Source organism: Megalops cyprinoides, chromosome 1 (assembly GCF_013368585.1).
Source record: "Megalops cyprinoides isolate fMegCyp1 chromosome 1, fMegCyp1.pri, whole genome shotgun sequence".
NCBI classification, from domain to species: domain Eukaryota; kingdom Metazoa; phylum Chordata; class Actinopteri; order Elopiformes; family Megalopidae; genus Megalops; species Megalops cyprinoides.
The window spans coordinates 3,898,730-3,926,026 of record NC_050583.1 but is presented as its reverse complement, the minus strand read 5'-3'; the positions used below and the strand labels follow the sequence as shown (position 1 = coordinate 3,926,026).

Here is a 27,297-nt window from a genome sequence, read left to right as displayed (position 1 = left end):
TGTGTATGCGCAGTTTGTATGCGCAGTGTGAATGCGTATGCGCAGTGTGAATGCGTATGCGCAGTTTGAATGCGTATGCGCAGTGTGTATGTGTATACGCAGAGTGTATGTGTATGCGCAGTGTGAATGCGTATGCGCAGTGTGAATGTGCATGCGTATGCGCAGTGTGTATGCGTATGCGCAGTGTGTATGCGCAGTGTGTATGCGTATGCGCAGTGTGTATGCGTAAGCACAGTGTGTATGCGTAAGCACAGTGTGTATGTGTATGCACAGTGTGTATGCGTATGCGCAGTGTGTATGCGTATGCGCAGTGTGAATGCGTATGCGCAGTGTGTATGCGTATGCGCAGTGCGTGCGCACCTCTGCGCAGTGGCAGCAGCTTGTTCTCCAGGATCTCTCTGGCGTCCGTCCCCTCGTCCATCAGGTCCAGCTTAGTGATCACACCGATGGTGCGCAGCCCTGGTTGGCAGGGTCAGAAGGTCACCTCCATGACAGCGAAGCACCACGCCAACCCCCCACCCCCACAGTACCCCAACAGCGTTAACGGCCCCCACTTACCCTGGGACAGGGACAGGGGAAGGGTTAGGGACAGGGTTAGGGACAGGGTTAGGGATAGGGATAGGCTGAGGATAGGTGGAGGTTAGGGTAAAGGGTTAACAGTAGCATTAGAGTTAGCATTAGCATTAGTGTAAGGGTTAGGGTTGGGGTTAGGGTTAGGGACAGGGGAAAGGGTTATGATTAGGGACAGGGTTACGACCCCCTCGCAGCCCCCCTCACCCTGCGGGTCCACCTCCTTGGCGATCTTCAGGGCGTCGGAGTTGGCCAGGTCAGTGTTGGCGGGCGTGACGGCCAGGATGAGGCAGCTCTCCTTGGTGATGAACTGCAGCAGCATGTCCCGAATCTGGTGCTCGATGTCGGGCGGCTGGTCCCCCACCGCCACCTTCGTCATCCCCGGCAGGTCAATCAGGGTCAGGTTCAGCACTGCGGGACAGGCAGGGGGAGAGAGACGATCAGCGCTGTCTGTGTGTGTGTGTGTGTGTGTGTGTGTGTGTGTGTGTGTGTGTGTGTGTGTGTGTGTGTGTGCGCGCGTGAGAGAGAGTGTGCATGCATGCGTTTCTGTGTGCGTTACCGTGTGGGGAGTACACTCTCAGGTTGATGGGGATGGGGGAGATGCCCTTATTGGATCCAGTGATCCTGTCGGTCTCAGCCTCAATCTCCGCCCGCACCTCCTCAAAATCCACAAACTTCCGACCTTTACAGTGCAGGAACTCAGCGTATTCTGCAGGGGGGCCGGGGGGGGCCGGGGGGAGGAAGGGAGGGAACAGAGGGAGAGGGGAGGGAGAGAAGGAGATTAGGGACTCCCAAACCAGGTACACAAACAGACACACCTGCAGATGACAGAGCAAAATGTTTACACACACACTCACAACACACCCAACCCTCAGACACGCACACAGACGCGCGCGCACACACACACACACAGACGCACAGACAAGCGCACACACGCGTACACACGCAGACACGCGCGCACACAGACACGCACACAGACGCACAGACAAGCGTACACACGCAGACACGCACACAGACACGCACACAGACACGCCACAGACACGCACAGACACACGCACAGACACACGCACAGACACACGCACACACCCACCTGCTTTGCTGTTGACCAGCTGAAGGATGAGAGGCCTGCGTGTGACGATGCCTGACCCTCGAGGAAGGAAGTCCCTGAGAGAGAGCAAAACAAAGCCATACTCTACAAGCTTCTGTATCGATCTTCTATTAGCTCGTTTTTCTGGGCATCGTGATTATTCCTGCTACTTTTACAATGCCGCTCGCCAGCTACATAACTGATTCCGCAGCGAGAGGTCACTCCAGCTTCTTAAATAAGGGCAAACATAATACATGTGTCACATTAAAGCATTTAAACTCGGGCTCTTAAATTGCTCCCACAGATCAATCAAAAGGTCATCATTACCATCGCAATTATAACAACAAAACTGGCTCGCCTCTGTGACTACTTGAATTTTAAAAGAATCATTAATAATAATTTTAGCTATAAATTTCCATATCGTTCTAAAGTAAGACGGTCCATGGTCACAAAAACCATCTCAGTGAAGCAAGCAACAGACGCTCCAAATAAAGTGTGCGACTCCCAGCACTTGAGCAATCCTGGCACTGTACTGCCGCCTTGTGTTCAGAAAAGGTACTGCAGACGCATGTTATGCGCTCAGCCAACATTGACAATAAACCCAAGCCTCTCCTCTTTTATTGGAACAATGCTGTCATTTTACACAACCAAAGAAATGAACGACACACTGCTATGAAGCGTAGCGGACAGTTTCTTTAACTAGTTGGTACAGCGGGAAAACACTCATTTGTGCGGCAGAATCAAGATACGCCTCGGAAAGATCGTTACTAATGCGAGAGTAGAGGGAAAAACACAAGCAAGCCTGGGATTACCCAGACACTGCAACAGAAGATGTGCTTTTCTGCCCGAGAATACTGTAACTTCAGCTTAGCTCAGTGTTTCTCGATCCTGCTCCTGGAGCCCCCTGTCCTGCATATCTTCTATCTATCCTTACTCCAAACACACCTGATTAGTGTGATTAACATGCTCTTGATTAAATCGGGTGTGCTCAGCTAATCAAAAGTGCCACTGATGAGTTCAGTCAGGTAGGTAGAGCAGGGAAAGATGGAAAACGTGGTGGAGGGGGCCCCCGGGAGCAGGACTGAGAATCAGTGGTTGAGCTGATCTCTATAGCTTAATCAACCCCGCTACTAGACAAAAACCTGCTGGAAACAATATCTTGAGGAAAAGAACCACCTTAAATTCAGACAGTACACTCAGTTTTGAAGCAAAAGCATTGGCAGATGATTCAGAGGAAAGCAGTACTGCTTTTGCAAGATGTGCTGCATATTTGTTTCATCGGGACCAGTTTATTTATTTTTTTTTTAATCCTCATCCCGTAGATGCTGTACTTGAACCAACCTGTCAGCGTCTTTGTCATGAGGTGCAGTACCTATATTGTACCACTAGAGGCCAGTGCTGACTCAAATGGACAACCATCTGTAGCCTTAGACGGCACATGTTAGAAATGACCTGTAAATAGCTTTGGGAACATTCCCCAGCACCATAGCACTGCACACGAGTATTTATTACCAGGAGCGATGTGATTATATTTTGTTTAAAAAGCCGACCTCCACGTTTGTGAATTTCATTGTGTTGACATCAGCTGGAACACTGGCAGCTTGAAATGCTGGACAGCCACCATGTTCTTGGGCATAATTACATACACAGGCAGATTTTTGCCACTTTTATTCCATTTAAAATGCTGGACTGAAGCCAGAGCTTCACGATTCAAGATAACAGCTGCTTCCATTTCGCGCTAAGGACCCCAAAAAAAAAAAAAAAAACACACACACACACACACACACACACACACACACCCCTCTAGCCCTGGACTGGAGGGATATAAAGATGGATGTGGGAGGGAGTGAGAAAAATCAGTTTAACAAACAATAAAACAAAAAGCACTACTAATTTCATCTATTTTTATTTTACTGCACATGTCAGGCAGGTCCTCTAGCTGGCCGTGTGCGGCATCACAACAGCCCCAAGGGACGGCCCCTGCTCATCCATTTCAGCCAGTGAGATCAGGGACAAGGGCGGGCCGACGTGTTGACTGACACTTAACGTAACCTATGGAGCTTTTATCTGCCACACAGCCTTACCCAAAGGCGTTCCGACTGCAACCAGAGAGAGGAACCGCTGTGCAGAAAAGGAAATAACAAATCGCTCCACACTGACACGCTGACCTGGCCCGGTGTACAGAAGCTGGCCAATACTTCTCCAATAAACAAGCTCAAAACAACAAAAGTTTAAAAACAAGCAATAATTTATTTTAAAATACAACCCAAAACAAAGGAAACCTATACACCAGCAGCCACACCTGTATATAATCACCTTCAATTAGTAAGGTGTGGCTCGTTATCCAATAAGCTGGTCCTCATACAAACTAACAGGTGCACACAATTAAATGATTAAATTGTCAAACATGTCACAATCAGCGTTCGGTTTGAAGGGAGAGGTGGTGAAGGCCCTCCTTCGCAGCCGGGCAGCAGGACCAGGCTGTGTTAGATTACGCGGTTATTCCTACAGCAGATCCCAGCAGGACCAGGCTGTGTTGGATTACGCGGTTATTCCGACGGGCAGATCCCAGCAGGACCAGGCTGTGTTAGATTACGCGGTTATTCCGACGGGCAGATCCCAGCAGGACCAGGCTGTGTTAGATTACACGGTTATTCCTACAGCAGATCCCAGCAGGACCAGGCTGTGTTAGATTACGCGGTTATTCCGACGGGCAGATCCCAGCAGGACCAGGCTGTGTTAGATTACGCGGTTATTCCGACGGCAGATCCCAGCAGGACCAGGCTGTGTTAGATTACGCGGTTAATCCTACAGCAGATCCCAGCAGGACCAGGCTGTGTTGGATTACGCGGTTATTCCGACGGGCAGATCCCAGCAGGACCAGGCTGTGTTAGATTACGCGGTTATTCCGACGGGCAGATCCCAGCAGGACCAGGCTGTGTTGGATTACGCGGTTATTCCGACGGGCAGATCCCAGCAGGACCAGGCTGTGTTAGATTACGCGGTTATTCCTACAGCAGATCCCAGCAGGACCAGGCTGTGTTAGATTACGCGGTTATTCCGACGGGCAGATCCCAGCAGGACCAGGCTGTGTTAGATTACGCGGTTATTCCGGCGGGCAGATCCGCTGCTCTCACTCCGCAGCCAGTCCCTCTGGACAGGAGCGGGCACTGAGCGGCAGCAATGTGACCCGACGCCATGGGTAAAGGAAGCAACGGCGGCTCCACGCAGGGATTCGAACCCGCAGCCTTCCGGGCGCGGCTCCTGCCCTGATCCTCCTTCCCCTCCACCCCCTACTGAGGAGTAGCCTCAGAGTTTGGGAATGGGATTGGACCCCCTCCTCCCTCCTCCCACTCCCCCACCTTGTGGTGACAGTTACGCTAACCCTAGCAATTACGCTAATGGCGCTTAAAGCCCCGCTCTGCCTTAGGCAGGGTTTTAAAAGAGGTGAAGGCACGATACCGCCCGGGTGCTTCTCTGTCTCTCCTCTTTCATCCCCCTCTTCCCTCAGTCTACCTTCGCTATCCCCTTCTGCAACCTGGGACAGCCCAAAGCCAGGGGACTCCTTTAGAAGCTATGAGCTCCCAATCTCTCTCTCTCCCCCTCTCTCTCCCCCTCTCTCTCCCTCTCTCTCTCCCTCTCTCTCTCCCTCTCTCTCTCCCTCTCTCTCTCCCTCTCTCCCCCTCTCTCTCCCCCTCTCTCTCTCTAATACTCTTTCCCCCCGCCCTCCCTATTTCATGTTCTGGTTTGTAAGTGAATTTTCAGAGCCACAGCTGGTCGTGTTGTTTTGTTGAAAATTTTAATCTAATCGCAACATGCTGAGCGCTCTCAGGGCTTGGGGAGTGTGTGAGTGTGTGTGTGTGTGTGAGTGTGAGTGTAAGTGTGTGTGTGTGTGAGTGTGTGAGTGTGTGTGTGTGTATCGTGTGTGTGTGAGCATGTGTGCGTGTGTGAGAGTGCGTGAGAGTGCGTGTGTGCGAGTGCGTGCATGTGTGTGTGCTTTGTCAGTGTATTGTGTGTTCTTTGTTATCTCTCCTCTCACCCCTCATCAGCACCAACGAAAGAGATCACAGAGCATCACTTAGGGGGGACAGTCAGGGTTCAGGCAGGTGGGGGGAGATCATCCAAAAGGAGGGGGGGGGTGGATGTGTGAGGGAAGAGAGAGAGAAAAGGAAGGACAGAGAGAGAGAGAGAGAGGGAGAGAGAGAAAAGGAGGAAGAGCATGAAGCAGACAAGGGAAAAATGCTGTTGTCCCAAACGCTTTGAAATCGTCCATCACACCGGGTGACTGAGTCAGACTCCGCCGGGACACATCATGTGCTTCCTGTCACTGTCACCTCAGAGGAAACAATCCCAGGCCACCGCACCACTGTACCACTGACGAACGCCTTCACAGATTAACAGACTACAGAACAATTTAAATTACATTACCTCTCTGCCATTTATGTAACGCTTACCCAGACCAACTTACATGGGCTACAGTTTTTACAGGTTATCCAGTTATACAGCTGGATATTTACCCAGGCAATTGTGGGTTAAGCACCTTGCCAAAGGGTACAGCAGCAGTGCCCCAGCGGGGAATCGACCCAGCAACCTTGCGGTTATGAGCCCTGCTCCTTACCACCACGCTTGATCAGATAACTTGACAGCTTTTTTTGCACTGACACCCCGCCCTCGGTGGACTCACACCCCTGATTAAACAGGAAAGAAAACAGGATGGAACCGTGAAAATGAGAAACGCAGGGGTTTTTTTAGACTTAGCGAGAGGAGGCTTAGGGGTGATTTAATTGAGGTTTTTAGATTTAAAAAAAGACTCAATAACCTTAACTATAATAGATTTCTTAGGGGGAGTTCAGTCTGTAGAACAAGAGGACATAAATGGAAACTAGTTAAGAGTAAGTTCCGCACTGATACAAGGAAATATTATTTTACACAAAGAGTTATCAACACATGGAATAGGTTGCCAGCCTTGCTGTGTTCAAGTCTAGACTTGATGCAGTTTTGGATACTCTTAAGAATAATAATTAAGATAATTAAGAAATGGCGAGCTTAGTTGGGCCGAATATTCTGTTCTCTAATAATAGGCTCCAAAACCGAGACAACGCCTGACAAAACACTGAGAACAGAAGCACAGAAGCGCATAGCTCCAACAAATTTAAAATTTGAGATTTGAATGGCCTGTTCTCGTCATCATACGTTCCTGTGTTCTTAAGTGCTTCCTGCTGCAGAGAGGAGCAGGAAGCAGGAGCCGGAGGAACAGGCCCAGCACACGAGCGCTGCTCCCTTCCTCACTGCCCGCTCCCCCGGCTGCCGGCGCTCCACATCGCCGCCCTGCTGGTGCTGACCTCCAACTCCTTCGCATTTAAAATTTGCTCATTTATTCATTTGGCAGACACTTTCATCCGAAGCGACTCACAAGTGAGGCAGAGCACAAAAAACCATAAGGAGTCAACTTCATTAGAAGCGCTGCATGACCAGACGAGGTAAAAGCTAGCTGGTAAGAGTTTAGAAGGAAACAGTTTTGAGGCATGAGAAGCTCCATCGGGGGGGAGTGTTTCAGGTGCTCAGGTGGGAGCGGAAGAGCTGTGTCTTCAAATGTTTCTTGAAGACCGAGAGGGACTCTGCAGAACGGATGAAGTGTGGAAGTTCATTCCACCACCGGGGGATAACGACGGATAAAGTTCTAGATAGTGAATTTTACGCCACGATGCGACGGGGCCACCAGTGTAGCGGTCGGGAGGGAACATAGGGTTGCAGTAGTGAGTTCAGCTAGGTAGATGCATCTGAACATCACCGCCCTGCTGGTGTTGGGGGGGAGAAGCCCAGCGCTCAATGGTGTCCCGCGACCGAAATCACTTCCAGGTCACCATCAGTGGCGTCGCTGGAATCCACGCTGATCAGATCCCAGCCGCTGCCATGGCGATTGCTCACCCCCTGACCGGGGGGGTGGGGCACCCCGAGGGAAAGCTCGTTAAAGGGAGAGGTCGGCTCTGCAGGGGGGTGGGGGGGTGGGGGGGTTGATCAAGGTCAACAGCAGAGCAGAAAGGCTAGCAGCAGCTGATGCGCACAAATTACACTCACTGCTCAAAGAGCAAAGTCCTGCTCTGTTTACATGCTGTGTCTGTGTGTGTGTGTGTGTGTGTGTGTGTGTATCCTTCGACTGCACACTATCTGCAAGCAGATCTAGGTTAACCCCAGCCAGACAGATACGCACAGTGCAAAGCGCAACCTGGGACTCCGTGTGCAGCCACGGTCTCCTTTTGCATACCTCTGCCCCGAATCACCCAGCCAGCCCTCCCTTCCTCAGCGAAGCACTGAGAGGGGTTCAAACGGGGGGAGAGAAAGGAGGAGAGGGGAGAGTGGAAACCAGGAGATAAAAACAGGTGGGACAAAACTCACTCCAACGAACTGACACAAGGAACCGTAAAAAAGGAGGATCCCCGAAGAAATCAGAAAGCAGAAACGCCAACGGTGCGAAGCAGAGAAGGCAGAACGGACAAACACTTCCTGGCCGAAACGCACATTAATCAGATACACCCCCTCCCAAAACCTAACAACAAAATACCACAATTAATGACACTGAAATAACACTGCAAAATGGAGTACCTCTTTGGAGAGGCGGAGGAAACGGCAACGCAGGCAGTACAATATCCGAACGCCTCCCACAAGACAGAAATATCTAACCCATTCCGGAATCGTCCTGTTCTCTGTCAGACAAACGAGTCACTGCTGATGTCATTTTTGTTGTTCTTGTGTTACAACAGTGATCATTATCATTACCATTATCGATTTCTTCTGAATTTTTCCACTGTCGTTACCGTTATCATTATATTGCTGTTATGACCATTTATGATTTTTATCATTTTCAGTGTCATCCATTACACAAACGGTTCAGCAAGACAGAAATCCTCTGTCATGCCAATAAAGCTCATTTGAATTTGAATTTGAGGGATTGGGAGAGAGAGACGGAGAAAGAAAGAGAAAATGAGAGAGAGAGAAAGAGAGAGAATGAGAGGGACAGAAAGAGAGAGAGAGAAAATGAGAGAGAGCACCAGAGTGCAAATTTCTCTGCATAATAACTACGAGGAACACCTGCCAAGAACAATCACCCTGAGGCAAAACTACCTTTACCCTGACAGCTAAATGCCTACCTTGCGACTCCCCCCCCTCCCCCCCTCCGGTCTACGCCGACCTTCAGCTCAGCATTAAATCAAAACAAGCACCTTGAGCATTGAGGTGTGTCAAAGGGGTGTCACAGGTGCGTCACGGGCGTGTCTCTGTGCAATTCCTCTGCCGCCCGGTGGGACGGGGGGGGGGGGCTTCGTGTGCCCCAAAAATGGGTGGAGCTGCTGTGCCGTCAGTGACTCGTGAAGTCTTTTGATTGGTTCATACAGGCCAGTGACGGACATGGCAACTCCACCCATTATTTGGTTCATGAAGCTTTATTCTCCCTTCCTTACATTACATTACATGCAGTTAGCAGACGCTCTTATCCAGAGTGATGTCCATCACAGTAGAAGTGTATCCATTCAATTTAAATGAGCAAGTGTCAGACCAGTGAGTATGAGCATAACACTATTCAAGTCCTACCACAAGTTAACTAGCGCAATCTAACAGAAGCCAAGTACAACATGATACAACAGTCCCTAGAACACCGAATCAATATATATCACAATACTACACATAAAATACTAGAAGTAGCAGGTGTTGGGGGTGGGGATTGAGGTGGAACTGAGATGCAGTCTGAAGAGGTGGGTCTTCAGTCTGCGTCAGAAGATGGCCAGTGATTCTGCTGTCCTAACCCCCATGGGGAGCTCATTCCACCGCTGACGGACCAGTACAGATGCAGATCATACCTGAGAAAGATGCATCTACCATATGTTAATGTAGAGGAGACCCCAACTTTTTAGACAGCAGGTTCCTGTGGCAATAGTGGGTTAAGTACCTTACCCAAGGTAAAGCAGCAGTGTCCCAGTGGGGAATCGCAGCAGCAACTTTTCAGTTATGAGACCTGCCCCTTACTGCTGTGTTACACTGCCACGCCGATACAGAAGTGTATCCAGTATAAGTGTGTATGTCAGACCACAGAGTGCACGCAACACCATTCAAGCAACAACACAAGCTACCTTGCGCTAGTATGAAACCAAAACAGCCTAGAAACTGTGGCAGTCTGCCAAATACATACACCACCATCAATAACATATTACATTGCATCACTGTAATAAAGCTGGATATTTACTGAGGTAATTTTGGGGTAAGTACATTGCCCAAGGGTGCAGCAACATAGCCCTGGCAGGGAACTGAACCAGCAACCTTTCTGTTACAAGCCCTCCTCCTTATATACAGAGGTGATTTTTCAGTCTGCATTGAAAGACGGCCAGTGATTTCACTGTCCTGGCCTCCATGGGGAGTTCAATGAGGGGGGGGGGGGGGGACAGAAGAAGCTACACACAAACAGACCATCAACCAGGCACAAACAGAGGGCCCCCGGGGCCACAGAAAGCAGACGATAGACACACAGAAGAAGCTACACACACACAGAAAACAGATGGACACAAACACGGAGCCGTGCGGGTGATGGGCAGGGCTGGACCTCCGGCTGCTGCGTCCTGCCAGCAGGGGTGCGAGGAGGCATGATCCTGCTCAGACCTGCCTGTACCCTGCAGCACCCTGACCCCTCTCACACACACACACACACACGCACGCGCGCACACATACACACACATACACACACATACACACACATACACACACATACACACACACACAGACCGTAAGCTGTTGTGCACTGTTCAAAGCTCTGTGTGGGATGGGTACTAGGCTGAAGGCATGTGTGTCCAGCTCGGACCGAGTTTTCTGTGTGTGGAAGTTTGCTGTCATGCCGGTGATGAATTCTTGGGTAAAGCAGAATAAATATTACAGCCTCGGCAATGCGTGCGTGCGCACAGGTGTGTGTGCGGGTCTGCACGTGAGTGTGTCTCTGAGCTGGCTGTGGTGACCGTAGTGATTGTCCCTTGATCTCCGGTGTGATATGGCTCTTGTTTGTGAAGAGCTTCATGCAGTCTTGTTGTCTGTCACGGCACTTTGTCCGTGTCTGCGTTACGGACTGTGTTAGCCTCCATACAGCTGTGTGTGTGGCGATATTGTGCGCTAACCTGTGAGTCACTCTGACCACTTTCATCTACAGTGTTGCAGCGCACACGTTGTTGAGAAATGTGTTTGTGATGATGTGGTGGGGGAGAGGGTGTGTGTGTGTGCGCATGTGTGTGCGTGTGTGTGCGTGCGCGCGTGTGTGCGCTTCAGAAACACCACTCCTGCCCCTGTTCCTCCCCGATTTGAGCAATCTCCTCAGACAGTAATCCCCCCCCCTCTCTACTTAAACATACTGGCATACTGGTGTGTGTGTGTGCGTGCGCGTGCGCATGACTACATTACATTATTGTCACTTAGCAGATGCTTTTATACAGAGCAACCATTTTTAGAGCTACCGAGGCAGTGGTGGGTGAAGTACCTTGCCCAAGGGTACAGCAGCAGTGCTCGAGCAGGGAATCGAACCAGCAACCACTGAGTTGTGAGCCCTGCTCCACACTGCTGCCACAATGCCGTACTAACGCTCCAAACTCTGTGTGACCCAGCGTCTTTCTCACATCGCAACAAAGACAAGACGTCTGTGTATTCCCAAACCTCCACAGCACCCCCCCCCCCCCTCTTCTGAACGCCATCACTGGTCTTATTGTGTGTCCCACCAGCACCCCCCCCCCCCCCCCCCCCGCGCCAACGTGAGTCACTTCCTCTTGTGTCGCTCCATCCCGACCCCGTTACTCAGTTGCGCTAATTCCCGGCGCCGTAACTGTTCCGCCCTCTCCGTTATAACCGAGATACAGCTCTGCAATACACCTTTGATTTAATTTAAATGCCAATTTTACTGACCAGCGAGGGGGCTGAACACTCTGAACCTGGCCCGGGCTTCAATCTGATCCCTCTGACCGGTGTCAGAAAACGACAGAACAAAATGAGAGACTCGACCGAGACAGTCCTGTGCAACACTGTGCAACTATCTATTTGGGGGTCTCGTCTCCTTTTTCTAAAATTTAAGGGCACCCGAACCGCACCTGCACGCGGACCCGCACGCGGACGTGCGTTGCAGGGGACCCTCACGTGACCTGCCGAGGCCGGTGCAACACCTGTCCGGTAGCGGACACGAAACGGTCTTCTGATACATCATCCCTCACCGACCTCAGCTCAGCTTTAGCTATCCGTTAAGCGGACAAACCGTGAAGTTATTAGCCAATTAGCCAGATCTTTCTCCATCTCCAGCTCTTCATTTATGAATCGCGTTCATCCAAGTTGGTTTTTTTTTTTTAACCAAAGCAAACTGAGCTAGCCAAAATAACATTTTAGCGCGTTCTAGTGGTTGGTAGCAAAATTCAAATTCAATTTTTTTTTCATCTTGGATTCAAATTAACGGTAGTCCAGCCAATTCGCTTACTTTCCGTGCTTTGCTTAAGGACGAGTGGATGTGTTCGGTTGGCTGGCTAAGCTAATTAAATAGGCTAATGACACATGGCGTCGATCGATGGGTCCTCGCTGACAGCTGTGTTAATTATGCTAAGCTTCGCATTGCCCGTTTGTATTGCGAGATGCGCACAGTCTGCGCCTCACCGTTTAACGCAGAAGCACCGCTAACATGGATCGGGGTGCATTAAACCTAAAGAAACCACAGAAAGTGGAATTAGTTATCTTGCCGTACTTGCAGACTCAACTTGTCGGATCTCATCCTGTTCCCCCCCCCCCCCCCAGAATGAAGCCTTCCCTTATTTCCGAGCGGAGTCGGCGCGCCCCGCAACGGGCGCAGTTTACGAGAATTCCCTTCCCGTCTCATTCTGCGTTCCGCAGCGCCTGATTGTCTGCACTACGGAAAGTTCGTAACTGCAGTTCGTAAATGGCACCCCCCAGGCTCCGACACCGAAAACTAGCTCATCAGCTGGAAAAGCAGGAAAGCGAACCCCACCGGTCCAAGGGGTAAAAAAACGGTGCCTCTGCGCTACGTATGCACGGACGCCATGCAACGTACGCGCTGCTACATGTTTTTGCTATTTAATAATAAAAAAACTGCATTTACCTGCCGACGAAGTTTTCCAGGACGGAGCTCTTCCCTGCGCTCTGGCCGCCGACCACGGCGATCTGCGGCAGGTCCAGGTTGCAGCTCTGCCCGATGGAGCTGAAGGCGTCCTGCAGTTTATTGATGAGGGGAATGAGGTCCTCCATGCCCCGGTTCCCCATGGCCGCTGCCGCGCTGCTGTGCTCGGCTTCAAACTCCGGAATCGCGAACGGCGGAGGAAAGAAAGAACGGCTCCCCCTCGGTTCACTCTTGTTTGGGAAGCTCTTTTTCCCCCCGCTTTTTGGCCTTTTCTTTTGTAGTTTCCTGGGTTAAATGAATTACGCTGTCATGGACACAGACACACAGAAATAGGGTCGATCGGTCGTTACGGGCTGCGCTTGAACAACAACAACAAAAATCCACTTGCGGGCTCAATCGGACAGATAAATACAACTCCAGCCACTAAAACTAAACTTCTACCATCCGGTCAGGCGACACCCGACCTCCGCTCCCCGCCGCAGTCCCGCCCGCTGTCAAACGACTGCAACACACCCATTGGTTAAACCCGCAGCCAGTCAACTCAGTCTGTCCTGCGATTGGCCGATATCCGGTTCTGCTATGAAAACGGGCGTGGTCCTTGGTCTGGATCCGCGGAACTCCAAGGAAAATTGCTATTGGGCATTAACATTGGCAATCATGTTCGGTGTGGCTCGCTAGTGGTTTTTATTTTTTTTTAGACGAAGTCATGCTTTCAAGTTTAATTTAGTCCGAACAGTTCGCCGTAATCAGCAACTTTTGATCATTCTTAGACTGTTGTGAATTATTGCATGGAATTATTCCATGTCATGGTCATTTCTGACGGCGATGCCGCTTCGCTAGAAAGCTTGCTGGTACCCGGCTTGCACAACAAAGGTCTGTAGGTGTCTTTGCATCTTTTAATTTAATGCCCGTGTTCCTGGTGTGTGTGTTTCCTTTAAAGTGAAAATTATTGAATGTATGGGCAACTTCAACGTGTTCATCGCTCAGTCCTGAAAATGATGTAACAAGCTGTTCAGCATATCTCCGCCAGGGGGCGACAAATAGGTGCACATCAGCTGTAAATTTTGGTGTGTTTACATCACTCCTCAGTTCTTTCGCAAAAGTCCCTCCCCGTACTTACATCGTTAACAATGCTAACGTCATCTGTGCTATAAAGCTGGGTATTGACTGGGGAAATTATGCTTAAGTAACAACAGCGGTACCCCGCTGATGATATTAGACCTGTCACGTTTGGGTCACAAGCCCTAGTCCTCCTCGCTACGCCACATTTGCTCGGCAGATGCGCTTATCCAGCGATATACCCTTCACCTGTTTTTTTAGAACTGGGTGTTTACTGAAGCGGACGAAACAGGACGAAATGGCTGCCCCCTCCTGAAGTTTCTTCACCTTTGCAACGTATTTCTTGCCCCACTTTAACGCTGCGGTGTCTGCGTGTTACTCGTTGCAGCCGCAAAGTTAGTTAGCAGCACTTTTAATTGCTTCAGAACTACCCCGAACTGGTTCTTATTCCGGTGTGACCGAAGTAAAATAAAAGGCAATACTGTAAATGACAAAGAAGGGTGCCTGGCTGAGGCAAAGCCAAAATATGGCTATTAACTGGCTATGGTAATCACTCATGAGCTAACTCTCGAATCTTGAACTCATGGATCATTAAATCAAAGTTTCAGACTGGCTGTGCATTATCCTAGCTTTATTTGTGTGTTCATTTGATTGTCTTATTTAGCTCCCCTCAAAGCCAGCTCCCACAGCCTGTTTTCTTCATATTATCCATTAGTGCTGCTGAAGGTTCTTTCTTGCAGTTCAGATTCCAACACACATTGAAGACCCGCCTCTTCGGACTGCATCTCAGTTCCACCCCAGTCCCCGCCTCCTAACACCTGCCTCCCTATCCCTGCTTGGCAGGTGCCTCTGCCCCAGAACTCAGACACAGCCTCCCCCCGCAGAGCAGTGAGGTGAGGTCAGAGGTCACATGCAAACCAAGTGACATGCCCTTGCGGGCTTGGTGTGTAAGAACGCAGCTCAGTGTTGGTACCAGACCTCAGGTTCTATACACACATACAGCAACCGAGCACCAAGACCTGTACACACACACACACACACAACACATACACACATAGCACATACAACACATACACATACACATTCAACACATACACATACACACAGCACATACAATACAACACAACACATACACACATAGCACATACAACACATGCACATACACACACATACACACATAGCACATACAATACAACACATGCACACAGCACATACAACACAACACATACACACACATACACACATAGCACATACAATACAACACATACACACAATACATACACAATACATGCACACAGACCATAGCCAAGACCCTAGTTACATACACATACAACATAACATACACATACAACCCAACATATACACACACAGCACATATAACACAACACGTACACGTACAACACAACACATACACAACACATGCACACAGACAGACAGACCACATCCAAGCCTCAAGACCTACACTCATACGTCACAACTTGCACACACGTACACACACACACACACACACATAACACCTAAGCCTGAAGTCCTATACACATATGCCACACAACACACACATACACAAACACACAAAAGCCATGCTTCAAGTCCTGTATGCATAAAATAACACACAATCCACAAACACATGCAAGTACACACAACAAATCCACCCCACACACACATACATACATATTACAGCACACACCACAGGCATACATATTACAGCACACACCACAGGCATACATATTACAGCACACACCACAGGCATACATATTACAGCACACATCACAGGCATACACACAAAGCGTGTACTTGCCCACACACACAGAACACCCACCTACAAAACAAGTGCACAATGTGTGATCACAGGTGTGCAGTCAGAAACACTGCGATGTGAGCACAGGTGTGCAGTCAGAAACACTGCGATGTGAGCACAGGTGTGCAGTCAGAAACACTGCGATGTGAGCACAGGTGTGCAGTCAGAAACACTGCGATGTGAGCACAGGTGTGCAGTCAGAAACACTGCGATGTGATCACAGGTGTGCAGTCAGAAACACTGCGATGTGAGCACAGGTGTGCAGTCAGAAACACTGCGATGTGAGCACAGGTGTGCAGTCAGAAACACTGCGATGTGATCACAGGTGTGCAGTCAGAAACACTGCGATGTGAGCACAGGTGTGCAGTCAGAAACACTGCGATGTGAGCACAGGTGTGCAGTCAGAAACACTGCGCTGTGAGCACAGGTGTGCAGTCAGAAACACTGCGAGCAGCTCACCTGGCTGGATGGGAGCGGGGAAACGGGCGGTGAAAGGGGGGGGAAGAGCAGCCTGACTGTGCTGTGAGCGCGCAGAATGACAAACCAGCAAATCAAAGCAAACAAATCCAGCAAATCAAACTGAACAAATCAAAGCAAACAAATCCAGCAAATCAAACTGAACAAATCAAAGCAAACAAATCCAGCAAATCAAACTGAACAAATCAAATAAATCAAATCTAACTAAGTCAAATCAAATCAATCAAAGCAAACAAATCAAACTGAACAAATCAAATAAATAAAACAATTCAAAGCAAACAAATCCAGCAAATCAAATAAGTCAAATCAAATTAAATCAAATCAATCATATCACACAAATCAAACCGCAAAGTGGCACAAGGCGGACCTCCAAGCTCAAGGCAGCAGGGCTGAGCTCCCCCACTCTGACGGTCTCCTCACTGGCCAGCTCTGTCCTCTGGACTCCAATTAACACCAGAGACTCAGCAGCGGTTTGTTCAGTTTAGTTCGATAAAAAAAAAAAAAGCAATGGCACAGAGACAACTCTGCTTCAGGGCACTGTTGAGAGGGTGGCTCCAAAATGCAGGTTAGCAAGTGCCAGTCACACAACATCATAAGAGACCTAGCGCTACGGCCTCTGTTCGCCCAAACAAGCACTATCCACACACACACACACACACACACACACACACACACACACAGTCACACACAGTCACACACAGTCACACACAGTCACACACACACACACACACATTCACACATACACATGCGCACACACACACACACAGTCACACACACACACACACACACACACACACAGTCACCACACACACACAGTCACACATACACATGCGCACACACACACACACACACACAGTCACGCACACACACACACACACACAGTCACACACAGTCACACACACACACACACACAGTCACACATACACATGCGCACACACACACACACAGTCACACACACACACACACACACACAGTCACACACAGTCACACACACACAGTCACCACACACACACAGTCACACATACACATGCGCACACACACACACACACACACACACACACAGTCACACACACACATACACGCGCACACACACACACACACACACACACACACACACACACACACACACACACACACACACTCACACACAGTCACACACACAGTCACACATACACATGCGCACACACACACACACAGTCACACACACACACACAGTCACACACAGTCACACACACACAGTCACCACACACACACAGTCACACATACACATGCGCACACACACACACACACACACACACACACAGTCACACACACACATACACGCGCACACACACACACACACACACAGTCACACACACACATACACGCGCACACACACACAGTCACATCAGCATACAAGGGCCTCATTCATACAAACATAGTGTACGCCTGTTGCTTCAATCTGGACGAATCAACAGCACACAATATAAACATTCTCCGTTTCCCTCAGACGTCGAACAGCACCGGTGAAAATGACACATTGTTATGACATTTTCAACACTCCCGTTTTTAAATTTTATTTTTCTTTTCATTCTCTAAAAGGAACAGATTGTAAAGTTAGAATGACATCCCTCTGGATTCCTCCTCCCAAGTAATCCCCAGACACACACAGCACAGTCGCATCCTCCACAACTTTGCTATCAGTCGGCTCTGTCTACAGCCCAATTACATTTCCCATTAAGTTAAATACACTTTGATGCTTAATATCCAAGTCTTGATGAAACAGGAAACAAATGTACAAAGCTGCCGAGAATGTTTTCATTCTGTGCTGTAAAATGGCTAACAACCCCCCCCCCCCATCAAAGGAACCCCTAAAGATGAAAGGAACCCCACTGAGGATTAACTGGTGTCTCCTCAGAGCCCCGGAAGAAACAGTGTTTGAACCAAACTTCGTCAGAACAGTTTTCACATCTCCGTCGGCGTACTCCTGAATCATCTGTGGATCTGTGAGTGGCCTATTAACTGTTGCTCCCCAAAAGCTTCCCACCTGTTTTTCACCCTCTATAAAGAAACGGGGCGGTGGTGGTGGGGGGGGTGGGGGGGGGGGGGGGGGGGTGTTGGTTTGGCTTTGGGTGAATGAACTTGCACCAGGAAGATACGCGATACTGTATGTCAACATTGAGCACGAGTCTCCAAAACGTGGACCGTCAAACACAGGGTGGCAGAAACAAGCCTGTAAAAGCACCATTCGCCCTGATAGCTTATCTGCCACCGCAAAACAAACAAGGAGTGACAGACACTTGCGGAAGAGAGTCCCGGGCGCTCTCAACCAGGTTAACTAGGTCAACTGAGTTTACTAGTCTCAGGTCAGCTGAGTCAACTAGCCTCAGCTCAGCCGGGTCAAGTTGACTCAGTTCAAGTGGATTAACGAGTCTCAGGCCAGCTGAGTTGAATAGTCTCAGGTTACGTTGGCTAACTAGTCTCAGGTCAGCCTGGTTAACTAGTCTCAGGCCAGCCGGGTTAATGAGTCTCAGGCCAGCCGGGTTAATGAGTCTCAGGCCAGCCGGGTTAATGAGTCTCAGGCCAGCCGGATTAATGAGTCTCAGGTTAGCGGGTTAATGAGTCTCAGGTTAGCGGGTTAATGAGTCTCAGGTTAGCGGGTTAATGAGTCTCAGGTTAGCGGGTTAACTAGCCAAACAGAGGGGGAAGAAACGGAGCATGGACAGCAGACACTGCAAGGCTGCACTGCACCCTGCCAACACGCCGCGCCGAGCTTCCTGCTGCACTGCACCCTGCCAACACGCCGCGCCGAGCTTCCTGCTGCCGCACTGCACCCTGCCAACACGCCGCGCCGAGCTTCCTGCTGCCGCACTGCACCCTGCCAACACGCCGCGCCGAGCTTCCTGCTGCCGCACTGCACCCTGCCAACACGCCGCGCCGAGCTTCCTGCTGCCGCACTGCACCCTGCCAACACGCCGCGCCGAGCTTCCTGCTGCCGCACTGCGCTGCACCCTGCCAACACGCCGCGCCGAGCTTCCTGCTGCCGCACTGCACTGCACCCTGCCAACACGCCGCGCCGGGCTTCCTGCCGCACTGCACCCTGCCAACACGCCGCGCCGAGCTTCCTGCTGCCGCACTGCACCCTGCCAACACGCCGCGCCGAGCTTCCTGCCGCCGCACTGCACCCTGCCAACACGCCGCGCCGAGCTTCCTGCCGCCGCACTGCACCCTGCCAACACGCCGCGCCGGGCTTCCTGCTGCCGCACTGCACCCTGCCAACACGCCGCGCCGAGCTTCCTGCCGCACTGCACCCTGCCAACACGCCGCGCCGAGCTTCCTGCTGCCGCACTGCACCCTGCCAACACGCCGCGCCGAGCTTCCTGCCGCACTGCACCCTGCCAACACGCCGCGCCGGGCTTCCTGCCGCACTGCACCCTGCCAACACGCCACGCCGAGCTTCCTGCCGCACTGCACCCTGCCAACACGCCGCGCCGAGCTTCCTGCTGCCGCACTGCACCCTGCCAACACGCCGCGCCGAGCTTCCTGCTGCCGCACTGCACCCTGCCAACACGCCGCGCCGGGCTTCCTGCTGCACCCTGCCAACACGCCGCACCGGGCTTCCTGCTGCCGCACTGCACTGCACCCTGCCAACACGCCGCGCCGGGCTTCCTGCTGCCGCACTGCACTGCACCCTGCCAACACGCCGCGCCGAGCTTCCTGTGTGGGGGGGGGAATACTCATAGAAAGATAAAATGCTGATAAAATGCTGTCATATACGTGAAAAACAGGGAAATCTTATGTGAAGAATATGCCAATGAAAAAGTGGAGTTTGGAGGAAGTGGAGGAAGAGGATAGCGCCTCTTCACGAGCCTTAAATCGTGAAAAACGTGCCTCGAGGTGAAGAGGCGAGCGGGGTTCATGACAGACCCTGTGTCTGACGAGGTCTCTGCAAGCCCCTGCATGCCTGAACCCTGATCCCCTCTGGGCTCGGACGCCCCTCCTACTTTGAGGTGATTCGGTCCCATTCAGTGATAAGGAATGAGTGCATGATGGAAGCTACACGCAGTGCTAAAGCGTGTGATCCATGCTTGAAATATCGCTAAAGGAGGGTACATTTGCATTTGAAATAAAAACACACACAAATGACTCATTTAACATTATTCAACTCCGCTAGAAGCCTACCTGCACCCCCTTTGTCCTCTTCTGTAACTGCCAGCTGGAAGATGTGGCCTGGTTCCAGTCCACCAGGGAAGGGAGCCAGTCTGGACATAGTGCCTTTCCACCCAACAGCCCCCTGGTTCCTGTACAGTATCAACATAAATGCAACCCCATGAATCATTATTTTGTCAATAGTCATTGTCTTTCAGTTGACTTGTCCAGCATAACATCTGTGGTGATGCAGCAGTGTAGGACAGTGTTTAGGAACAGGGCTTATAACTGAAAAGCTGCTGGTTCGATTCCCTATTGGGGGCACTGCTGTTGCGCCGTTGGGCAACCCACAACTGCCTCACTAAATATCCAGCTGTATAAATCGATAACATGTAAAAAAAAAAACTGTAGCATACATAAGTGGCTCTGGATAAGAGCGTCTGCTAAATGACAATAACGTAACGTAATGGTGTGCCGTTTCACGAAATGTCAAGCGTCCCGAACCCCTTAATTAACGTGAACGCGTTCCCTTGACCGCGGGCAGAACATCTGAGGTGGCATTTTGGTCCCGCAGCCTGCACCCTCGGCCCTCTAATTCCCATTCCGAGCGCGCTCAGTGCGCGGCGAAGAACCTTTCCTGATGAGCCAATTAGCCCGATGTTGGAACACTCATACCCTGCATCTCTGCATAAGCACATTAAATGAAGAGATGTCTGAAAAGCTGTTTTCTGAACAAGTGCTCTCTGGGTGCGCTATTAATCTGCTGGGAAAAAGCTGTGCAAGAATTGCATCAGGTCACCGATTTTTTTCTTCTTCAAACACAGAATATTTAATGTTTTACATACAGGAGACATTCCTTTTGGATCTGAGTCAGATGAACACACCGGCAGCAGTTCAACTGACAGTAAAAAAAAGAAAATCCCACAACCAGTAAATCCTTCATTAAATCACTCAGGCCTCTGGCGGGACCTGCGGCAGCAGCGCATCTGACACACTTGCAAACGGAGGAAAAGGAGGGGGAATGAATGATGTCTAAGCCAAAGACATCAGTTCCCGAAACGACTGCCCCCTTTCCTCTTACCCAATTCCAGGGCAACAGCATTACATTATCGGCATTTAGCAGACGCTCTTATCCAGAGCAACTGACATCGGTTAGTTTTCTTTTTTACATTGTTATTGATTTATACAGCTGGATATTTGCTGAGGCAGCTGTGGGTTAAGTACCTCGCCCAGGGGTACAGCAGCAGTGTCCCCGTGGGGAATCGAACCAGCAACCTCTCAGTTACGAGTCCTGTTCCTTAACCACTATGCTGCACTGCTGACCCTATGCAACACCCGGGTAAGTGCAGCAGTAGCAGGCATGTGAGGTACCTTTCCGGTTTCCGTCCGGAGCGGCAGGAGCAATGTGGGTTAAACTGTGACAAGGAGCAGGGTGAACTCCAATGCAGAGATGAGGAGACACAGGAGATCAGATTCAAAAATAAACCTACCTTTACTGAAGAGTTGCAAAATACAAACAAGCTTGGTGCGCACGCACGCACGCACGCACGCACGCACGCACGCACGCACGCAGGCACGCAGGCACGCACGCACGCACGCACGCACGCACGCACGCACGCACATGGTATGGCAGCTCAAGACTGAGCAAAGACACAGGGCAGGGAACACAGGGCAGGGCTTAAATAAGAGAGTGCAGGTATAAACAATAAATAATCTACACAGGTGAAAGACATTAACATCATGAGACACGGAGAATGCAGGAAGTTATGTCGCCATCTGGTGGCCAATATGGGAAGCAGCAGCTACATTCCTGACAAATGTAATAATGTTTTTTTTTGGGAGTTTGTGAAGTCACTTTTTTGTTTCAAGTCAAGATTTTTTTTTTTTTTTTTAACTGAGTAAATTAAATTAAGCCACAGTGTGGCACATTCTGCCTTTCCAACTGCTCTGTGTTCTTTTCCGAAACAGTTATGTGAACGTAAATCACGGCATTGACAGAAATTCCTGCAAATGCGACCATTCTGATTGAATTTGAAAAACCGCCTAAGTCAAAAATGTTAGCTACTATCAGCAGCGTTATTTTTTTCACATTACAACTTTTGCGAAACGGTGCAAGTCAATAAATTTTACTGAGTAAATTAGAGCTGGCAGGCAGGAGCAAGATCGAAGCACAGGCGAAGTCGAAACACGGGGAAGCAAACTGCGGAAACACCGGCGAGGACGGAAACAGGCAAAAATCACACTGCAACGCACCGGCAACAGGACAGGGACACGCAGGGAAGATACAGAGCAGGGCTGACCAGGGGATGGGAAGCAGGTGTGCAGGCAGGCAGGCGGGTGGAGAACCGGGCGGGGAGCGGAGCAGGACTAAAACACAAGGAAAACAAAAGCACATGGACCGGGGAAAACGAAAACAGCACAGCTAAGGGTTCAGAGTACTGACAGTCAAACCACCGAGAGTGTTCCGGAATATAAATACCGCACTGAAATTCTGATCATTGAATTAAAAAATTGTAACATAAAGCCGTGGAATTGTTTAATTTCACAGAGAAAATGGCGTGAAATAAAATGGTTACAGAAGGTAGAAGTTGCTTTGGGCTAGGAACTCCAGCTCACTGTATCACAATCACACATTCATAGAATTATTCTAACATAACTGGTCACCCATGGAACTGATCTTGTCCTGATGTGAAGCAAATAACGTTGATCATCTCCAAACAAGGGCACATGTCAAGGTCTGGGTAGATTAGATGGTAAGCAAACAATCAGTTGTTGTAGTCAACGTGTTGGATGCAGGAGAAATGGGTAGGAGTAAAGTCCTGAGCGACTTTGACAAGGGCCAAACTGTTATGGCCAGATGACTGAGTCAGAGTATCCTTGAAATGGCAAGGCTTGTGGGGCGTTCCTGGTCAGCAGTGGTGAGTACCTACTGATAGTGGTCCGAGGAGGGACACACCATAAACCAGCAACGGGGTGTTGGGCGCCCAAGGCTCATCGACGCGCGAGGGCAACGAAGGATATCCTGTCTGGTCCGAACCATAGTAGGTCTACTATGGCACAAGTCACAGAAAATTTTAATGGTGGAGGAATGTGTCACAACACATAGTGCATCGCACCCTGCTGCGTATGGGGCTGCGTAGCCACAGACCGGTCAGAGTGCCCATGATGACCCCTGTCCACTGTCGAAAGCACCTACAATGGGCACGAGAGTGTTGGAACTGGACTTTGGAGCAGTGGAAGAATGTCGCCTGGTCCGATGAGCCCAGTTTTCTTTTAGATCACGTGGATGGCCATGTACGTGTGCGCCATTTACCTGGGGGACTGATGGCACCAGGATGCACTGTGGGAAGATGACAAGCCAGCAGAGGGAGTGTGATGCTCTGGGCAATGTTCTGCTGGGAGACCCTGGGTCTGGCCATTCATGAGGACATCAATTTGACATGTGCCACCTACCTAAGCATCATTGCCGACCAGGTACACCCCTTCATGGCAATGGTATTCCTTGATGGTAGTGGCCTCTTTCAGCAGGATAATGCGCCCTGCCACACTGCACACATTGTCCAGAAATGGTTTGAGGAACATGATGAAGTGTTCAAAGTGTTGCCCTGGCCTCCAAATTCTCCAGATCTCAATCCGTTTGAGCATCTGTGGGATGTGCTGGGCCGATCCACGGCGGCTCCACCTCGCAACTTACAGGACTTGAAGGATCTGCTGCTAATGTTTTGGTGCCAGATACCACAGGAAGCCTTCAGGGGTCTTGTAGGGACCATGCCTTGGTGGGTCGGCGCTGTTTTGGCGACACATGGAGGACCAACAGCATATTAGGCAGGTGGTCAAAATGTTTTAATGTTTTGGCTCATCGGTGTGTGTATATATATGTGTGTGTGTGTGTGTGTGTGTGTGTGAAGCAATGAAAGTCACAAGCTGAAGCTTACCCACGAGAACCGACAGACGCTTAGCAGGAAGGCTGCTAAAAGCCACACAACAACAGCCTCAGAAATGACCACGCTTACTGAATCAACATCTCTGCGACCCGGTCTCAACAAAACTGGTTTTGGTTAGATTCACAAAGCTGGTACGTATGGCAGGACAGCTGTTCAGAAACCGCCCGTATCCAAGGTCAGTGCATAACAAAACATCAGAAGGTGTGAGGAGCACAACACCTGGACTTCCGAGCGGTAGAGAGAAGCAGTATTGTCTACAGGTCTGATTTCTGTTTGGAGAAAGCCAAAGGAAACCTTCAACTGACTTTGCCCGTTCTCACATGTTAAATATGGCGGTGGATCTGTTACGGTATGGGCAGCCATCTCGTTGGAGTCACTGGGTCCGAGTATTACTATGCACGGTAGAATTATGGCCAAGAAGGCAGAATAGATTTCCACCTGCTCCATCTCACATAGAACCAGAGGCTTTCTTATTGAAGAATGGCATAATATTCTTACAGAAATAATTCGAAACTTGAATTACGGGTGGCCCAACTCCTCATTAGGTAATAAATATTCATTTACCGTTAGATGATTCTGTTATTTTGTCTACTCCTTATATGTGTTTGCGTGTATGTGTGTGATATCAGTACTTTTTTTACGTCATTAACTGACTCATATTTTTACACTTGTTTTCGTGAATTTGATGGAATTGCAGTGGTCTGAGGAACAGTGGAGGTAGCGAATCCATTCCTTTGAAATTTCGAGCACGTTGTGCTGTTACCATGGCTACTGACCAGCCAATTCGCCTAGGAACATTTTTTTAACGTCGGGATTCACTTTTTCTTTCTTCGGCAGCGGGAATTTCGTAGTTATACTCCTAGGGGGGTGCACTTAATTTTTATACATTTACTGCGGGTTCTTTTCATCATGCAAAGTCCTCCCGCGGGCAAATCAAATCGGACAAGTGGTGTTTAAAGGAACTACGACGCCTCCTGCGGCGACCGACAACAGGTGGGCGGATGAAGGTTTCCTACAGGAAGAATTGTATTCCTGTATTTCCCATCTCCGGCCACAAGAGGGCAACAACACACAATTGGACAGGAACGGAACACTTGGGGAGTAAAGGGGCCAGAATTAATGTGTTGTGCACGTTGTTTTGTACACTCGGTCAAAAATTTGTTTATTTATTATTTATTTACCAGTAGCTTATGAAGGCTGTTAAAACAATCCGTGTAAGTTTAAAATAGAGAAAGCAAGAATGATGGCGAAAAATAGCTGACCTGACAAAAGTGGACTGTAATCTTACTGAAACGCAAAAGAATTTCAGACTGCAAACTCTACTCACATTTCCCTACAGCAGGTTACCCAGAATTTAACCCATAGAATCACATGAAATGTAGCTACTAATGGCCCAAATATGTCAAACTTGCAGGCTACTTCGAGACGCCTGGAATAAGAAGTCTATCCATTTTTTTTTTCGATTTGCCCTGTCACAAGTTTATTGTGTAAAAGACATACGTGTTTCAGATGTACGCCCTTAAATGAATAAAGAAAACGCGTCAGTCGGCACGGTGCTCACCTCACACGCGAGCAGAGTCCTATAAGGGCAGGGCTCAGGTGTGAACGCGCCACGGCAGAGAGGCAAGCGGACTTCGCTGCGTCAGGGATATCGGTGGGGTTGGCAGCGCAGGGATTCCCCCTTCCACGGTTCCCAGGCAGGCCTACACTGCCACCCGTTTGGTGCCTTACAGTTGCCCTGCCGAGGTGGGCAGTGCCGCCTCTATCCTCCAACTGGCGCCCGCTTCTCCGGCATCGTGCAGGTGTATCTGAGCGCTGCGCCGTATATCTCCGCTCAGCGCACCTGCGGGTTGCGAGAAGCTTAATGCGCAACTGCCGGTTCCAAATAGGTTCGCATAAAAGAGAAAACACGAATAAAGCGCCCATCCCATCGTGAAACTATGGTGTGGATCATTTACAGAAGCCCGAACATTCATCAAAATCCTGCTACCCAAGGATTTTCTCCCAGTGCTAAGGGAAAAAAATAAATAAAAAGGAAACGTGCATCGGTGTAAGGTTATCCGAGGCCTTCTCGATTCTCCGGCAACACGGGTTTCTGCCATGTCATCGCAGCGCTATTAAAATGATAATTAGCTTAAATTTAACCGTTAGGGGTAGTATTTTTTTTTTAATTCTTAAAAAAAGTGTTCGTAGCAGAAATTTAATAAGGAAATAAGTTGGCACCGATCATGCGCGTTCCCGTGAAAGGCTGTGCTGTGCAGATGTCGCCGCCACAGGTCACGACGCGACCGATTTGCTCTGATCGAAGCTCGCGTAGCACAGTAGCAGGCTCAAATTACACAAAACGCTCGGGAATTCGGCGATGGAGTCTGGTACTTCCACTACGTCTGTATATTCACGCGCTTGAAATGTGTGCTCCTGTTATGGTTAGGGCAGCTTGCATATACAAAATATGCGTGAAATTAAAACGATGTATTGGAATACCATTTTATGGGGATTCACGGTAAAATCCATTAGCTTGCCAAATGCTGGCTATAAACGAGATATTTGAACGCTTCCCCGCCCCCCCCCCCCCCCATCTCTTTCACACACACACACGAAGGACCACCACAAGTTCTACTGGATGTTCTTGCTCGTTGATTCATGATAATGAGCTTATCAGTTGTTAGATAGTGAAATCCACGATGCGTTGCTCTTGCTGCGTTAAAATCAAACGCGGCGAACCGTGTGTGTGTCTCTGTGTGTGTGTGTGTGAGGATGACAGAATAGGCAAATGAATCTACAGGCGCCACCGCCGCGTCCGGATTCGTCGCGGTACTTCGAGAAGCAACCAGTGGCTCGTCCGTCATACCAACATCCTCACGGTACCCAAGTCGGCCAACTACGGTGTTGTGATCAGCGACTTGAAATTTTATGCCCACAGTGACATGACTATATGCTCAGTGTGTAATGAAATAAAATATCTGAATCTCCAGCCACAAGATTAATAGCTAGTCAAGTGCTAAAAACTGACGCTGGAGCACAGGCGCCGACATCTCCGCTTACCCGCGTTCATCGGCTCTTCCCACACGAGCGGTCCTGTGCCGAAGACAGGGTC

At 49.8% G+C, this 27,297-nt stretch overlaps 2 protein-coding genes across 4 annotated transcripts in view; one reads left to right on the top strand and one right to left on the bottom strand.

Moving 5' to 3' along the window:
* LOC118773942 (dynamin-2) overlaps positions 1–13,257 on the bottom strand; it is a 39,336-nt gene extending 26,079 nt beyond the window's left edge. For all 3 annotated transcript variants that reach the window (XM_036522987.1, XM_036522997.1, XM_036523006.1), the window contains exons 1-5: positions 12,777–13,257; positions 1,661–1,734; positions 1,130–1,279; positions 778–981; positions 361–459 (exon numbers count right to left, since the gene is read on the bottom strand). In XM_036522987.1, the coding sequence (XP_036378880.1) occupies positions 361–459; positions 778–981; positions 1,130–1,279; positions 1,661–1,734; positions 12,777–12,937 (688 nt within the window). In that variant the 5' untranslated portion in view covers positions 12,938–13,257. The remainder of the gene's footprint in view (positions 1–360; positions 460–777; positions 982–1,129; positions 1,280–1,660; positions 1,735–12,776) is intronic.
* A 5,568-nt stretch (positions 13,258–18,825) lies between these two features.
* Positions 18,826–20,897, top strand: LOC118784169 (keratin-associated protein 10-5-like). Its single transcript, XM_036538231.1, has 2 exons — positions 18,826–19,826; positions 20,801–20,897. The coding sequence occupies exons 1-2, from the start codon at positions 18,826–18,828 to the stop codon at positions 20,895–20,897; spliced, it is 1,098 nt and encodes a 365-aa protein (XP_036394124.1).
* The last annotated feature ends 6,400 nt before the right edge of the window (positions 20,898–27,297 follow it).